Source organism: Pteropus medius, unplaced genomic scaffold, assembly GCF_902729225.1.
Source record: "Pteropus medius unplaced genomic scaffold, Ma_sr-lr_union100, whole genome shotgun sequence".
In the NCBI taxonomy this organism is placed as follows: domain Eukaryota; kingdom Metazoa; phylum Chordata; class Mammalia; order Chiroptera; family Pteropodidae; genus Pteropus; species Pteropus medius.
In genome coordinates, this window is record NW_024354886.1 from 1,336,917 (window position 1) to 1,355,171 (window position 18,255).

The 18,255-nt window shown below is 47.2% G+C and overlaps 1 protein-coding gene across 1 annotated transcript in view; it reads left to right on the forward strand.

Moving 5' to 3' along the window:
* The first annotated feature begins 3,219 nt into the window (after positions 1 to 3,219).
* The window catches only part of KCNK5 (potassium two pore domain channel subfamily K member 5), a 35,551-nt gene continuing 20,515 nt past the window's right edge, over positions 3,220 to 18,255 (forward strand). The window contains exon 1 of the mRNA XM_039856336.1: positions 3,220 to 3,732. Coding sequence (XP_039712270.1) covers positions 3,547 to 3,732 — 186 coding nt within the window. The 5' untranslated portion in view covers positions 3,220 to 3,546. The remainder of the gene's footprint in view (positions 3,733 to 18,255) is intronic.

The following is an 18,255-nucleotide window of genomic DNA, read 5'->3' on the forward strand; positions in this document are numbered from 1 at the left end:
TAGTTGAGAGACTTTGAACAAATGAACCCACCCACCCCAGCTTCAGTTTTCTCACTCAAAGTGAGTATAATGACAGGCCTTGCTCGTGATGCATGGAAAGGATGTAATACTGCCTTGGATTTATGGTTTATAGATACTCAGTAATTGGTAGAAAGAATGTCATTGTTGTGGTTGTTGTTTAATAAATTTTGTTGATTTTTTAATTGAGGTATAATTAACTTATAACATATTAGTTTCAAGGTGTGCAACTTAATGATTTGATACTTGCATGTATACATACGAGCTATAAAATACATAGTTATAAAATAGTAACCATACATAGTTACTTTTTCTTATGATGAGGACTTTTATGATTTACCCTCAGCAACTTTCAAATATGCAATAAAGTATTATTAACTATAGTCAACCATGCTGTACATTACATCTCCATGACTTATTTATTTTATAATTGGAAGTTTGTACCATTTGACCTCCTTCACTCATTTCATCCACCCCCCACACCCTGCCTCTGACAACTACCAATAGGTCTATGTATCCGTGAGTTTGATTTTTGTTGTTGTTTTTTAATTCCAGATATAAGTGAGATCATATGGTATTTGTCTTTGTCTGGTTTATTTTGCTTAGCATAATGCCTTCAAGGTCCATCCATGTTGTTGCAAATGGCAATATTTCATTCTTTTTTTATGGCTAAATAGTATTCCATTGTCTATATATATATATATATATATCACATTTTCTTTACCCATTTATCCATGGATGGACACTTAGGTTGTTTCTATGTCTTGGCTATTGTAAGCAATGCTGCAGTAAATATAGAGGTGCATATATCTTTTTGAGTTAATCTATTTTGTTTTCTTTGCATAAATACCCAGAAGTAAAATTGCTGGATCATATGGTAGTCCTATTTTTAATTTTCTGTGGAACTGGCATACTGTTTTCTATAGTGGACGCGCCAATTTACATCCCTACCAACAGTGTACAAGTTTCCTTTTCTGCACGTCCTCAACAACACTTCTTATTTCTTATCTTTTTGATCATGACCATTCTAACAGGTATGAGGTGATAGCTTATTGTCATTATGATTTGCATCACTCTGATGTTGAGCATCTTTCATGTACCTGTTGGCCATCTGTGTGTCTTCTTTGGAAAAATGTCTATTCAGACCCTCTGTCCATTTTTTAATCAACTCGTGTTTTGTTTTTTACTACTGAGTTGTATGAGTTCTTTATATATTTTGGATTTGAATCTCCCATCAGATATATGATTTGCAAATATTTTCTCCCATTCAGTAGGTTGCCTCTCCATTTTGTTGATGATCTCCTTTGCTATGTGGAAGCTTTTTACTTTGATGTAGTCCCACTTGTTTATTTCAGGGTTTTTTTTGCCTTGGCTTTTGGAGTCAGATCCAAAAAAATCACTTCCAAGATGCCACGACTGATGTCAAGGAGCTTACTGTCTATGTTTTCTTCTAAAAGCCTTATGGTTTTAGGTCTTACATTCAACTTTTTAACCCATTTCGGTTTAATTTTTGTGTATGGTGTAAGATTTTGGTCTAGTTTCATTTTTTTGCATGTGGCTGTCCGGTTTTCCCAACACCATTCATTAAAGAGACTGTCTTTTTCCCACTGTATATTTTTGTCTCCTTTGTTGTAAAGTGATTGACAATATATGTGTGGATTTATTTCTGGACTTTACGCTGTTCCATTGATCTATGAGTCTGTGTTTATGTTAATACTATGCTGTTTGATTACTATAGCTTTATAATATATTTAAAATCAGGGAGTGTGATGTCTTCAGCTTTGTTCTTTGTCAAGATTATTTTGGCTATTTTTGGTCTTCTGTGATTCCATACAAATTTTAGGTTGTTTGTTATATTTCTTTGAAAAACGCCATTGGAATTTTGATAGAGATTGCATTAAATCTGTAGACTGCTTTGGTAGGATGGACATTTTAACAATATTAGTTATTCCAATCCATGAGCACAGAGTATCTTGCCATTTATTTGTGTCCTTTTTCAATTTCTTTTTATCAATGTCTTAGTTTCCAGTGTACAGGTCTTTCACCTCCTTGGTTAAATTGATTCCTAAGTATTTCATTCTTTTCGATGCAATTGTAAATGAGATTGTTTTCTTAATTCCTCTTCCTGATACTTTGTTTGTAGTATATTGAACTGCAACTGGTTTTTGTATCCTGATTTTGTATACTATAACTTTACTAAATTCATTAATAGCTCTAACAATTTTTTACTGGAATCTTTAGTAGAGTTTTCTACACATAATGTCACCTACAAATAGTGACAGTTTTACTTCTTTCTTTCCAATTTGGATGCCTTTTATATTTTTCTTACACAATTGCTGTGGCTAGGACTTCCACTGGGTTTGCGTTTTTGACAAATATGTTTTTTTTGACAGTCATTCACTCTTTCATTTCACAAATGTTTAATGGGTGTCTACTATGTAATAGGACCTGGGGGTTTGTCACTGAACAATCTAGACTCCCCACCCACCAGCTGTCATTTAAGTGTTATATAGTATATTAGAGTTATATATTTGAAGGAGTTTGTGCTAGAAAGAAAATAAAGTAACAAGAAAGATAAGGAGTGCATGTGTGTGCGTTGAGGGGAGGTTGCGATTTTAAACAGGCTTGGGAGTATGAAAGAGGTCAAGTGTTTCCCCTGGAGTTGGGGGGGAGGGGGCAAAGGAGGGGTCTTGAACAGTACTGCCTAGACTGCTCCTTTGCTGGTGCAGAAGTCTCACCAGGGCCAGAGAGAGAAGTCACGCCTTTGTGGCTGGATTAGTTACTGATATCCTGATTCTCTACAGCTTCTCCAGACTTTAATTCCCTTTCCCCAGACTTATAGTAAGGTGTGTGAGACAGACTGAGAAAGACGCTTTCTTGGCAGAAACATCAGTAAAACTGAATTACAAGGAAAATAACAATAGTAATAACTTCCTGACCCCAGTCATTAGGTGCACACTCATTTTACTTAATACGCCAGTACTAATAACAAATGCAAGTCCCAGAGATCAAAATCCCTTAGGCATTCGGCCCCAGGGAAACCACGGATCACCGGAGTGCACCTCGTGGGCACTGCCGGCAGCCGCGGGGCCTGCGTGGGGCGGAGCCTGCGCGGGGGCGGTTCTGGTGGAGGGCGGGGCCTGATCGGCCCCTCCCCCACGGGGGCCCGGCGCAGGCTTGCGGCGCGCGCCTGGCGCTAGTTAAAGAGGCGCGCAGAGGCGGGCGCGGAGCTTATTGCTGTGGCGCGCGGAAGGCTGCCCACGTGTTTGCCCGCAGCCGGACCCTGCGATCCCTTTGCCCCCGCGTTCCAGGCCTCCTTGGTGTGCGCCCAACCCAGGCCCGGTGAGCAGGGTCCCGCACAGTTCCCCGCTCTTAGTGGGCCAACTTGGAGGAGCAACTTTGTGGAGCCGCGCCAGGGGCACGGGGCACTGCGCATGCGGAGCTCCAAATTCAAACAGCTGTTTCCAGAGGCTGGAGGGCGGGTGGACAGGGAGCCGCTCGGGCTAGGGGACGCTTTCTCCAGGAGCCATGGTGGACCGTGGCCCTCTGCTCACCTCGGCCATCATTTTCTACCTGGCCATCGGGGCTGCGATCTTCGAGGTGCTGGAGGAGCCGCACTGGAAGGAGGCTAAGAAGAACTACTATACACAGAAACTGCATCTACTCAAGGAGTTCCCGTGCCTAGGCCAGGAGGGCCTGGACAAGATCCTGCAGGTGAGCCGCTTTACTCCTACAGACACCGGAAGCAGACCGGAGCTTTAGGAGTGCTGAAGAAACGCCCCTCACAGATGTGGAGGACCTGCAGTCCCTGTGGGTGGGCCTGGGGTGGGGGGTGACAGGAGAGAATGTCTCATCATGGATCTGGCAGCTGAGAGCTGTCGTTCGCCCGTGGACACAGGAGTCGCCACACGCGGTCCCCAGTTTGTCCAGAGAATAGAACTTAGGGCTGACCCCCGGGTGAACAGGGCCCAGCAGTGGTTCGGTGTAGGTGTGCGGGTACCCCCCTCCTTGGAGGGAGGCTGTGAGGCAGATAAAGGCTTTTATCTTTCCTTGGAGATGTTTCCGGAGTTCGGGAGCCGAGCCAGGTGTCACCCACTTTCGTCTCCACCTCCCAGCTCCAGGGCCAATGTCACGCGCGCCCGGCTTTTCTTCGGGAACGTGAGCCCAGCGGAGTTGCGGCAGGGTCTTGCCTGAGCAAAGACCACCCTCCCTTGTCTCACCCCCCCTCGCCCCGCCCCCGCCTTCGCCTCCGCAGGGCTCGGGAATTGGGATAGGGAGCTTTGTCCGGCCTGAGCCGCCGCGTTGGAAACTGGTGGCTGGAATGATGAGGACGCGCTTCCAGGAAGGCTTGCTTATCTTGCTGCATCTCGCCTATTCCGGAAGGCTAACTCCAAGGGCTTGGAGTTAAAACTTTGTGAAAGTAGTAGGTTGAACAAAAGAACAAAATCCAGGGAGCCCCTTTTTTTTGCGGGGGAGAAGAGGTCGTGAAGATAGGAGGTGGTGGGGAAAGTGTCTGATCCGTGTTGGCACTGGGAGTTTCTTCTGATTCGTATGTCCTATGGATGGCATTGACCGCACTGAGGTAAACTGTGGAGCCGACCTTTGTCCAGTTTGGGGTCTAGGCTCTCCAGCTGAGTTTCTTGAAGTCTCTTAGCCTTAAACATCCACTTTTCTTGGCCTGAACTAATGGCATCCCTCCAGTGGAATGACCAGGACCAAAGTAAGAGCTGGCGAAGGCTCCAGATTGTGAAATGATCTAAGATGATGTTACATTTCTCTTGGGGCAAAAGATGCCATGAAGGAGGTTTGATGGGGAACAAGATTTAATCTACAGCAGTTTTCCAATGCTTTACGGCTGTCTAACAAAAAGTTGTCTCATTTTTCTGGCCTCACTTGCCCAATATTTAAAATGGGAACGAACCCGTCTTCATCATCTTGACTGCACTGAATTGTTGGAAGGTTGAAAGCGTTGGAAAACATGAAACTTTCTTGCCTGTGGTTCCCCCTTTTTATCCCCAAATCGATAGACATTCACATGTATGAGCATATCGTTGCCTCCCCGCCGCCAGGCAAGTAAACTTTTCCTCTCCGGCCAGTGGAAAGGAGGCTTAGGCTTGCGGGTTGAGTGTTTGATTTTACTGGGAGAGTCTCCTGTCTTGTCGCAGTTACCGCGCTGGGGGCCGGCGGGAGATGAGGTTGGTGGGGAGATTGAGTTTCAGAAGGTAGTTGGTGGTTTAGCTCCTAAGAGCAGGAGTTCTGGGTGATGCCGGTTCCTTAGGCTGCGGGTCTGCCATGTGTGCATGTGTTGGTGAGGGGTCACTTTATAATTTCCCTTGAGGAAACAATTCTTCTGGACAACAAGCTGTTGTTTAGTTTCTTCCAGGGCTTTGTTTAGAGGGGAAGAAGGCAGGCGGGTATGATAAAGAATCGAGCTGCCCTCGAAGTCTTTCCCTCTTTGCTGCTCCTCGCCACTGCAGGGGAAGGAAGGAAAGAATTCAAGGCTGAATGTGGGAAAATAAACTTCAAAACATGAGGAGAAGGGAAAGGGGGGGTCAGGGTGAGGCAGCCGGGTGCAGCTGGTGGTAGTAGCTTTGGATGTTGGACAGCTTTCTTAAGGTGTTTGAGCAAACAAAATGCCTCTTACTTTGATGTCCTGTTAAATCCCCCAGAGTGGGGAGTAACTTTTAGAAAAAGGATTTGTGCATCAGGCCAGTGATTCGGAGATGATTATGGAGAGCCCTGTCTCCATCCACAGCCAAAAATTCTCAAACCATCTTCAACTGGGTGAGTCTCCTCCCTTCATAGGAAAAACCCAAGAAATGAAGACCAGTGGAACCATTTTGCTAGTGTTACTTTTAAGTGTCTCCAGAAATCTGCTTGGCTAGGCTTTCTGATCTGTGACTTGGGGCACTGCCTCAGGCCTCAGGAAATTGGTTTTTTAAAAAAAATGAAAATTCCAAAAATCTTCTTTCTCCATCTGGTTGTTTGGGCATTTTCCACCTGAGGTTCTGTGTTTTATTGAGTTCTGAATCACCTTTGAAATTCTAAAGGAGTCTTTTGCTAGGAATTCCTAGGGTGGGGGCAGGCTCTTGGGTAGGGTTATTGGAAGGGTGTGGGGGTAGTGCAGTATGGGTCTGGGTTTTTCTCACCTTGTGTGTGTGTTTTCTTTCATATATGTGGGAGAGGGAGTTTATATACCTTTCTTTAGATCTTTGGAAGTAGTCCCTGAGTTGTCAGGTGCTTCCTCCCTGTTCAAGCTGTGGTTGAATTGATGTGGAGGTTGGACTTTCAAATGCTCAGCGACCCACCAGCTCTGGGACACGTGGTCGCCCTCCTTCCTGCTACCAGAACTATCTGGAACCCTTGCTGTGAAGCTTGCTCCCCAGGGGTTGGGCGACCCCCTTCCTAAATTGCAGAGGCTCCCACAAGGGATGTTAGCATGGACTGAGCACCTTGCACACTGGGCATTGCGAATAGTATCTGTGTTTTATGAGAGAAGGCACAGGCTGGTTTTGCCATTTGGCTTGGCCATTTACTCATTAAGCTATTGAAGTTTGCCTCTTTCTTTACCTGCAAAGTGAGGGGCTGGTGATGGTCAAGTAAAGTAAAAGCATTCAGCAAGATGTGTGTAGATCTAACTTAGGAGAGTGATCATGTCTCCCTCTGCTGCTCCGACTTATTGAGCACACACTGACCAAGGCAACTTGCAAAATCCTTTACCTGGATTATTAGTTCAGGTACATCTTACAGCTACCTTACATGTTCAGATAAGGACACTGCTGCTCAGAAAAGTTAAAGTGGCCTTGGTGACATAGCAGGAGGACACAGTCTGGGTTGCAACCAGCCGGCTGCCTCCTTGTACACTGCTGCTCTCTCTCTTAGGTGTGTGAAGCTGTTGAATTGTCTATAAGTGAGTTTAGTAAATTGATTCAGCTGAATCTGGCCTGCTGGGAAATTCTGTTTTCTGTTTCCCTAAGAGTAGGTATCTGCGTGCAAGCTTCTCGGCGTTGTACCTGGCTGAGCCATCACCTCCTCCATTACTGAAGTAAGCATCAATCCGCCGCACCCCACTTCTTCTTTAGAAGCACAAAAACGCAGAGGATTGGGGTAGAGGGGGAGAATGAACTCTTCTCAGCCTTCATGTCCGGTGTGCAGTGATCACAAACAGGAAGAATTCGAGACTTCACTCTGAGCCAGAGCTTTGAATAAGCACTTCATGTACATTCTTATTTTAATCTAATCTTGGTGACCACCCACTTTTATAGATGAGCGCAATGAGGCTTAAAAAGGTGATATAACTTGGCCAGGATTATATAATGCAGAGTCAAGCTTCACATGGAAGTGTGTTGTATTCCAAAGTATAGGGAAATTAGTCAACAAACATTTATCAAGTACCCACTGTGTGCCAGGCACTGGGCAAAGTGCTGAGAGTACAAAGATGAATTAAGATATGGCCAAGCTCAGACTGGCTGCTGGGGAGAAAGACGAATAAACCCACTAGAGTCCTGGAATTAGGGCTTAGCAGGGAAAAGAAGGAGGGAGACGGTGGGGTGTTGCTTTGTGTTGTGGCTCTTGAGACTCCCAAGTCTCCTGGGGGGTGCAGTAGGTGGCACTCCAGGTCCTGCCCTCCACTGGAACACTCCATTCCTAACTTAGGTTTTCCTAGACTGCTCACATAGCTGACCAGTTCCCGGAAGGCTCTTGGATCCCAGTGGCCCCCTTGCTGCCTTAGCGCCAAACTGCGTTCTCCCATTTGGAGGTTTTCCATATGTCCCAGACCCCTCTCCTTTGATTTTCTGGACTCTTCCGATGCTACACATGCTCCAATCTGCAATAGTGAGACTCATTCCAGTTTCGGGGTTCTGACATCCTATTATTCACACCAATCCTCCTCTTAAACTTTGAAAAATATAACCACTGGTTATATGGTAAAATTACATTTTACCAAAATGCTCAGAATGGGGCACATCCATTGAATTTTTTGGAGAATTGAGGGTTAACATGAAAACCTTTTTGTTTCAAGCCTTGTTGGAAATTGTAAAAGTGCATTGGTCTGCCTAACTGCCTTTGTAAGTGAAGAGAACACAATAGATCTTTTGATTATTCAGGATCATGGAGGCCCCATGTCATTAGTTCTAACTTGAACTCTCACCTTCTAGGACTGGAAAAATGGAAAGTTGGAGAAGTTGTGTTTTTGAGAGGAAATGGAAGGAAAACGTCCCTTCCTAAAGGCTCGTTTTCTTATTTACATTCTGCTCAAAGTCCAGGACAGTCAAAAAAAATTGAGATCAATCAATCTGCCTTAGTTAACTGCTCTGGTTAGAGTTTTAACAGTAAAGTGAATTTTTATTGAATCATTTTGAGAGTTTTACTTAGAGCTCTTAGGATGATTATAGATGGCATACTAATAGAGACTTAGAGACTTATTAAGGGTAGAATTAACAAGTGTTGAAAGGTTCTAGGCGAGGTGGGGGGACTCATAGGGGAGGGTGCAAGGGAGGTGATGACTGTTGCTTCTAAGTCTTTTCCTGGGATTTTGCCATGTTTGTAGTCTGGCATTTAAAAGAAATACAATCCTCCAGTTTTGAATGCTGTGCTTGGCTGGCTCTGACCTCAGGCCAAGGGCTTTCATCTTGAACTTGGCTGTTTGCTGTTAGATTGGGCTCAGCCTCTGAACTCTATGTGTGGTGGTGAGGCCGGGGGCGGGGGGGCGGCAGTGACGACAGGGAAATGCAAGGCTTTCAAGAGCAGAGGAGCCATGCTCCTGAGATGGAACCCCAAAGAGAGTTTGTACAAATTGGAATGTTAGATCCGAGTGGTACTACGAGAAGAACTGAGTGGCCATGACTGGGCGATACAGAGAGGCCAGGTGAGGTAGGTGACTATTGGAAAGCACTTGAAATAGGTTCACCTCCTTCCAGTGTTCCTTTTAGGGACTGGAGAAGGTAGAAGAGACTCTCCTTGGAGATTTCACTGAGTGTCCCCCTGGATCAGCCCTGCATGATGGCCTTGGGCCGCAGCAGCGGGGCAGAGAGGTAAGGGTCAGATAACACAGGCCTCCAGGCTTAGCCAAGGAATTTGAACTCACCAGTTTTTTGCAATGTTCAAGTCAGAGAGTGAACAGCATTTCAGAAAGTTCCCTCTTTCTTCACAGCTGTTTGCAACTTAAAAGAAGTGGAATATTCTACTCTAAACTAACGGCATTTCTGTGGGCTGATCCCTTCACCCCTTGGGTGTTATGATAAGGACGCCTCCTCCCTTTCTCTTTCTGATGTGATGAAGTATGGGTTTTTCCACCAAAGCCTACAGAGCTCACAGCCCCCCACCCCCCTGCAAAGAGCCCACCCACACTCCCTCACTCCCCAACTTTCAGTTAGGGTACTGCTCTCTTTCTTCCATGAGCCCCTTGAGAGGGCCAGGTCTGGGTCCCCCTCCTTGCCAAAGACATCCCCCCATTTGATGATCTTCCCAGATTATGCCTTAGATTACCTTTATGTAAAAGCGAGGGCAGTGTGCTCCAGCTCTGTCCAGCTGCCTGAGGCCTCCAGGCTTTTTGTGAGCAGTTAGTCTGGTCCCCAAACCTCAGCGACCTGGGCAAAGTTAGGAGATCTCAAAGGGATTTTCTCCCTGCCAGCTGTCGTTTCTATGTGTGCTAAAGCCTCAGAAACCAGATAGGGCCTTAGCCCCCGGGAGCTCAGTTCAGCTGGGGAGAGAAACAGGGCCGTGTTGGTGAAATGAGGGGAAATATGGTCCTGGTGCTGAGTGATGGTTTGCAGATGGTCGAGGCTGAAGAGGACACGGGTCAGAGGGCCTCTGGGGATTTAGTTCCTGTTTCCTGAGGCCTGTGAACCTCTTGGCCTGTGGGGAATCTGGCTCTAAGTAAAACATAGCTCCTGCCCTCAGGGAGCCCCTGATCAAGGGAAAGAAAGGTTAAAAGCTGTTCCCTGATTGACGTTCATGTACCGGGAGGTTCCAAGTATATACCATTAAGAAGTTAATTTTTGTTTCGGACTTAGAGAAGGGGGAATTTGAGGCAGGCAGGCTAAACAGTGTGAGCAGCATCCCCTGTGACCATTCTGCTGAATACTTGCTATGTGCCAGGCTTCGGGCTGGTTATTTACCTGTACCTGTGTCTCACTGAACTAACTAGTCCTGTGGGTTAGGTAATATTGCTCTGCGCATTGTACAGGAAACCAGATTTTGCTCGAGTCTACATGGCTAGCCAAAGGCTGAGATTCACCTTGTCTTACTGACAGAGCCAGGAGGTTGGAGTAACAGAAGTAGGGGGCTGGCAGTGATACCAGCTAACAGTTACTGAGTAGTCACTTGGTCTCAGGCTGTGTGAACTATTTTGTGCACCATCTCACAAAGCCTCGCAGCGACCCTCTACAGTAGGTACTCTTACTGGCACTACCTCATGGTGGGAGTAGCAGAATGGACCATACAGGTTCAATAACTTGCCCAAGGCCATACAGCTGGGAAGTGGAAGAAGGGATTTGAACCCAGAGCCTGCCCACACTCTATCTGAGGCCACAGTGAAGGCGGAAAAAACAAGGAGCAAAGGCCTGGAGGTGGGAAAGTGCAAGGCTTGCATGGTGTCTTCAAAGCCTAGGGTACATGGGACAGGTTTGTTTTCAAGTCATACCTTGAGCATAACAGGAGAAAATGCATATAAAGCTCACTCACTGCAGCTTCTGGTTCCCAGTTAACTTTTAAGATCAGCTTATTATCTTCTCCTATTTGAGGGACTTTACAGAACAAATAGCTCTCCCTCTCTGGGTCTATTTCTCTCCAGGAATCCCCTTCTCTGCTCCCCCTCCTACTACCCCTTGTTTCATAAACTTTTCCTAAACTCCTTTCCACTGGGATTCACAAGGCCAGTCAGCATGGGCATGTTGAGCAGGTCTGTCCTCACAGGGCTCAGTACCGGAGGGGAGCCACGGTTTCTGCTTTCAAGGAACTGGAGACAGAGCAAATTTCCAGTCGCCCATTCAGAAGATGTTTACTGAGCACATACTACATGCCCAGACCTGTTTGAGACCTTCTGCAGAGAGAAAGTTCCGTCCCTGCCTTTTGGGAAATGTTTAGACCATGGACTGCGGAAACTAAGAAGGCAAGTGATGTACTGGGGGAGGGAAACAATGCACTCCCGCCCCATCCCTTCCTCTGCAAACTTTTTTGATCTTCAGAGCCTTCTGAGGAGGAACAGGAGGAAGGCTGGGCTCTTTGCAAGGAGAAGGGCATGTCCCTAGTTCATATGTCCTTTGGCATGACTGGACCTACATTGAGCATTTCCTCTCCCGTGGTCCACCCCACACTGCACCTCCTCCACAGCTGACCAAGGATGTTGGCCCCAGGGGAGGGAGCAGGAGTATTGCCGGCAGACACACAGGCTCCCCACCTTACTGCCACTCTCTGCAGAACTATTCATCTGAGGGGCCTTCTTGTGACCTCTATGAGGTCTGGCAGTGAAATGCCATCCCATTTGCCAGATGGAGAAACTGAAGCCTGATGAGGAGCTGGGGACAGACTGTCTCTAGAACCAAGCTCAGGTTAAACTTGCTCTGCTTGTCCAGAGCCTTTCTTTACAACCATTTGTCACCTCACCTCTAATCCCCCTTTAAATGCCCTTTAAATCAAAACCTTGATGGTGTTAGGAGTTATAGAGCACTTACTCAAACTAAACTGGTCTGCCTGATTTCTTAAGCTGTGCTATAACACCCTTCCCTATCATCTTGAGTGCCAGCTTCCCCACCCACTAAGTGAGCTTTTCTAAGATAAGAGGCAAAAGTTGAATTTGTGGTGAACCAGAGACTTAGAAAGGAGGATGTTTTCTGGGGCCATCCAGAGCCCAGGGCAGAAGTGATCTGATGCCTCCCCAAGGAGTTTCCAATCCAGGACCCTGTTCCCCAAGTGTCTGCACCCAAGAAGCTGTCATTGTCTGCTTTCCCCGGAGCCTTAGATGCTGGTGTGGCTGATGGAGGAGGAGGATCAGGCTCTGGGCACCTCTCCTGGCAGCGAATCATAAAATGTGAGGCTGGGAGGAACTTAGTGGTTATCTAACTGGCCTCCCTTTACAGCCCTGGAGCCAAGGCCCAGACCTTGTGAGATTATGTAACTTTTCCAAGGTTACTGTGCACACCAGGGGAAGGGGAAGGTACCATAAAGGAGTAATTAGAGCTAAGTGGGGCAATTAGGGAAGGCTTCTTAGAAGCAGAGGCCATAGGACCTAGCTTGAAAGGTGATTGCCACGCCTAATAGGTCTCCTGGTCACTGCAACAATAGTCAGGGGTCCTCATAGAGTTAGATTTAGACCCCCCAACTCAGAAAACCCTACGTGGCTTCTCCCTCAGACTAAGAGCCAACTTTCTTGCAGTGGCTCAGGTGACCTGGACTCTGCTACCTGTGTGGTCTCACCTCTCTCTGGCCCTACCCTTGATCCCAGTCTGCCCCGATACAGATAGGCTATCTCACGAGGGCGGAGAGGCATTCTAAAACCCTTGAGGTCTAGGTCCACTGATACCATAAGTGACTTTGCGGGGAGGTGGCAAAGGGAGACGTGACAACAGTCACACAGCCATAGGAATGGTAGCTGGCACTTAGTGAAAGAAAGGCTGTGTGGGCCATATGAGGGCCATCTCTACATGACATCGACACCCCAACAATGGTAAGATAGGTGCTACAGGGAACCACTTGTTGCAGATAAGGCAACTGAGACAGAGAGATTACATAACTTAGTCAAGTCAAGGTCACATAGCTGGTTACTGGCCTGAACCTGGGCTTTCTGTGTCTAGAGCTCTGCAGAGTTGCCTCTCATTTTAGGCTTCACATGTCCTAAATTCATGCTGTCTTACTGATCTTTCTAGGCTACCAGCCACTGCTTGGGACTGTTTTCTGCTTGGGTCTTGTTAGCTTTCAGCACCCCAGCAGCGCTCTGCACGAGCCTGTTGGCCCTTCGCTGAGCACTGTTCTTTTCAGCTTCGTAGGTTCTGATACCACTGTTTCCTGCCACATTGACCATATATAGGTTTGTTTGCCATTTTCAGTGTGAAAATTTTTAAAACAGGAAAACCTAGGTTATGAAAGTGGGTGCCACAGCTCAGAATTGGGGCTGTCAACTCTGTCCCTACCCTCAGCCTACTTCCCTCGGTCATTCTTAGAACTACCAGGCCCCTACCCTTCACCGTAGGATTTGTGGATCAGAGGACCTAGACACTGAACCCTCAAAAAAACCAAGGAGCTGGAGTGAGAGGTACTGTTGCCTCTTAGCTGCGCGGTTCCTGTCTGTGTTCATTATTACTTGCCACCTCCCTAGCTGCTAAACACACACTTGTGACATGTCCCCCCATTTGGCTTTCCCAGGGCTAACCCCCAGCAGGACTCTGGTCTGCACCTTGGGAGGGAATAACTTGAGCTTGCCTTTGTCCTGGGGTGTAAGCACCGCTCAGCTATTGCCTGCCTGGCTGGGGACAGATCAGTGATTTTGCAGCCTGCTGGGGACCCCCGGGGTGGGTCCTTTATGGAGAAAATGTTTATTTTGGCTTGGGTGCCCCTTGTGTCTAGTACAAGGTTCTTGTTCCTCCCATGCCCCAGGCGCAGGATGGCACCTGTTCACAGACTCTTTGGAGGAGAAAGAACAGCAGCCTGTACCTTCCCCATCGCTCCTGTTCAAATAAAACTTTCACCTCCCGGGTTGTGGAATGCATCCTGACAGTGTTAGCTTTGGAATGGTGCCCTTCCCTTCTCAGCATCCAGGCCCTCTTTGGAGCAGCGGGTGGAAAGGCTGCCTCTCACCGAGGGATAAGTGCTGAGTGGGCTAAGTGGAGCAAGCTGTGCAGTAGTGTCTTGTCAGCAACCCCCGGGGAGCAGGAAAAGGGAGGGTGTCCTGATTATCAGCTTTTCAACACCCACCTCTCCCATCCCCGGACTCTGGCCTCAGCCCTGAGATCTACTTACCAGTGGCCCACTGGGAAACGAAGACAGCTGGGTCCTGGGCCTGGCTCGGCTGACTAGTGACCTGGCTGTGTGACTAGGCCAGGTCACTGCCCCTCTCTGAGCCATGGACTTGCTCACTAAGGCCATTAGACACTTAATGAGCACCAGCTGTATGCCCAGAGCTATTTTAAGGATCATGGGAATTGCAAGAAATGTTAGACATGATCCCTGCCTTGGAGGTTTGGGTGGGGCCATGCGATATATGTTAAAGATTATTGGGTAAGGTATGGCATGTTGTAGGGGCTCAGGTGCTCCAAAGTGGAGAAGTTGCTGTAGGCTTGGGGCTGTCGGGAAAGGTATCCCTGAACCTGGGCCTGGAGTTTGCCTTCCCTCGAGCAGCATCATTCTCTGCCCCACCCCTGCTGCACTGGGGTTTTGCCTTGTGTGTGCTTCTCCCCTCATCCCACAAGGCCCTCAACGTGTGCCCCATTGGATCCCAGACCTAGCACCATGGAAGACTATAATTATTAATGAACATCCTGAGCCATGAAATTGTATATCCCTCTACTTTGGCCTCTCCCACCAGCCCCCAAAACCCAGAGGCAGGACCACCACAGTCCTCCTTTGCCTTTCTGATGGGTCCACCTCCAATCTGGCAAACTCCTGTCCCCAGCCCTCCCAGTGTGGGGACACGCTGGGCCAGATTCCGCCTTCACCCAGCAAGCACACTGGGACTGTCTCCACCCCTCTGCAAGTGCCCTGTTCACTAGGGACACTCCATTCTCTGTTTGGACAGGTCAGTCAGTTACCTGGTGAAGTGTGTCAGCATCTCACTGGGTGCTCATCTGTCAGGACAGGCTCCCTGGGGGGCCTGGCAGGGCAACTTTAGAGTCACTAGGGGCACTTTTGGGTCCTGCTCAAGAAGGCTCCTGTGTTCAAGCGTGCTGGGAATTCAGAGTTCACAGGTCTTGGTTTTGGCTCCCCCTTTGTTTTCAGAATATCCTGGCCGCAGGGAGTCAGATCTGTCGCCTCCACCTGCTCTCTATTGGGGTCGTTGTGTACGTGTCTTAAACTTTCCCCTTTCCGAAGCCAGTTTTCCATATGTGCGCACACTCCTCCGCACCTCCCCCCACTGCTCTGCACACATGGTTTAATCCTTGCCTATCGATTGACTTGGCGGGCTCTGGCCTGGGTTATGAGAAACCCTCAGACAGCCTGCAACAGGGCCACATGGTACACAAACTGCCCGGGCCCTGGAGGTGGGAGTGGTTTCCTGGTGCCTCAGTTTGGTGTTTCTCAAAGTGGGTCTGTCTGAGCTATGAGCCAGACTTCAAGTTACACAAAAACAAGCCTGGGTGTGAGGGCAGCTCAAATTGGTGCGCGGTTCTCTGCTGGCACCGAGTCATAGAAACTGTGAAAACAGAAGCCAGGCACTGCTGAGTCGCAGGCCAGGGCTATTGACGCCTCTTTCTTCCTCTTCTGCCTCTCCATTTTTCTGTAATGCTGTTGTATTGCTTTTAAAACAAACAAGTTGAATTTTTTTAAGGGTAAGATAATGCATATAATGCATACATATATCATTAGTCGCTTCTGCACTAGCCGTTTTAAATATATGAGGTACACAAAACACAGATACACATGGTTTTAACAGAACATACCCTGAAAACTGATATCACTTCTGTAATCACTAAATACTATATTGTTATTTTTTAAATTTAGCTGCCAGAGTAGTGACTACCTGGGCAGCAGTGCTGTGTAACACTTTGAGAGGAAGGGCCTCAAAGACTGGGGAAATCAGGTGGACCTTCGGTCTACAGACCCAAAATTTTGAGATTTGGCACACGAGTTGATAGTCACCAAGAAGAGAGCAGAGTTCCCTAGCAGAGGCCTTGCAAAACCAAAGGAGCTACAGTGGCTGTCCCCAGTGTTGGGGTCAGTGTCCGCTGCAAGAGAGGGCATCCTCCAGAGGCCAATGGACAAGTATTGTCTTGGCCTCTGTGTGCACCCAGTTCTGCCAGGCCCTATGAGGGCCAAGAAGAACTTGCCCTGCCTTTCAGATTTACAGAGAGACTCAAGCACTGGCAAGATTTGGGACAGCCCAGAATCATGCAGGAGTGTGCTGTGGACCTCAGCCCGTGGCTTGGGTAAACCAGAGGGTCCAGAGGAGATAGACTCTGCCTAGGGAAGGTTTGGATAGTGTAATGACCACGCACGCACATGTCACTAATTAATTTTATTTTAATGTGATATGACTATTATGGCTGTTTAATTTTAAATTAAAATTAATAAAATTAAAACTGATTTTTTTTCTTGAAATAAAGTATATTTCATTTATTTTTTTTAAATGCCAGTTTATTATTTTTTTCATACTATATATACATAATTTTTTTTAGCATTTTATGTTTTTATTTTTCCACTCCCTTCTGGTAATCACTAGTCCATTGTCCATGTCCATGAGTCTCTGTTTGTCCTGTTCATTTGTTGCTTTTAGGTTTATATCCCACATGTGATATCATGTGATTTTCAACCTTTTCTGTTTGGCTTATTTCACTTCGTATGATTATCTCAAGGTCCATCATGTTGTTGCAAATGGCAGTATTTCATCTCTTCTTACAGTTGAGTAGTATTCCATTGTATATATGTACCACAGCTTGTATAGCTAATTATCTATTGTAGGACACTTCGGTTGCTTCCGTGTCCTGGCCACTGTGAACGTTGCTGCCAAGAACATCAGTGTGCAAATATCTTTTCGAATATGAGTTTTCAAGTCTTTGGGGTAAATATCCAGTAGAGGGATTGCTGGATCATATGATAGGTCAATTCTTAGTTTTTTGAGGAACCTCCATATCGCTTTCCATAGTGGCTGTACCAATTTGCAGTCCCAACAGCAGTGTTGGAGGATTACTATTTATCCACATCCTCTCCAACATTTATTATTACTTGTCTTGTTGATTATAGCCATTCTAACAGGTGTGAGATGGTATCTCATTGTGGTTTTGATTTGCATTTCTCTAATAGTGATGTTGAGCATCTTTTCATATATAAAATTAAAATTTAGATCTTAGGTTACACTGGCCATATTTCAAGGGCTCGGTAGCCACATGGTCAGATATAGAACATTCTATCAGCACAGGGTTCTGTTGGGAAGCACTGGAGCCTTGCTGGGGATCTGCTGAGATTTCTAATGGCACACCGGCTTCTTTGGGTACTGGATCAGATTCCATTCCTGCTCTGGGTTGGGAGGGGAGAGCTGGCGTGGAAGCCTTGGAGTGGGGAGGGCGACATGCTGAGAACCCACAGGAGGGTGTTCCCTGTCCCACCCACTGGGAAACTTGCAAGCTCTCCCAAGGTGAGCATACCCTCCAGTCCAGTTTCTGGAGGCCTGCTGACTGCTTTGCCCTCTCAGTCACATCAGATTTAAATGAGTATGTGCTTGGCTGGAGGGTCATTCCTGGTGCCCCAAACCCAATGTCATTGGCCAGCCTTAGCACCATTGGAGGTGGGACCAGGCCTTAGAAAGTGAGTCCTTTTTTTTTTTTCCATGGATCTCTACCTTGAAACTCGGAGTCTCAATTCCTTCTAATTGCCCTCTCCAACCCCAGCCTGTCAACCCACCAATCTGCAGTGAAGTGTCAACTGTTCTCCAGTCCTTGGGAGGAAAGCCTTTTCTTACAGTTCAGGGTCGCTGGTCAGGTGAATCTACTGGCCACATGGGCACATGTTCCCTTTGGGATGAGAACTATGAGCGTATCTTCCCACCACAAACCTAGAAAGAATGGAAGAAGGGGGTGGCTGATGAAATGTACAGAGCTTTCTTCGGTTACTTCCAGGACACAGAGTGGGGGTCCTGGGCCAGGGAAGGTTGAAGACCTGAAGGTTGGGCTGGATAGTTTTCAGAACAGGAAGAGCATTACTAGGAGATGGCTGTGGTTTAGTTCGTTCATGGCTTTTGAGCCTCAGTTTCCCCATCTATGTTTGGGCTTCTTATCCTGCTTTGTAACCCTTTGCTTGGACTCGAACAGGGCATAGCATGAGCCCTAGGGATTGTGCTGTCCTCACCATTGGTTTGTCCACTGCTTTAACATGCCCCCTTCTACTGTTCTGTAAGCCCTGTCTGCCTGCCTGTGTCTTGTTAGACTTCCAGGGCCTCCTCGGTGGGCCTGTGCCTTGCGCTCCCTTGTTTTGCCCACAGCGTCAGGGCACAGGGCCCATGCTCAGGAAATAATGAATCAGTCAATCCGACTCTGACATGCATAGTACCAGGAAAGGTTGTCCATGACTCTGGTCCCATCGTTCTTTGGG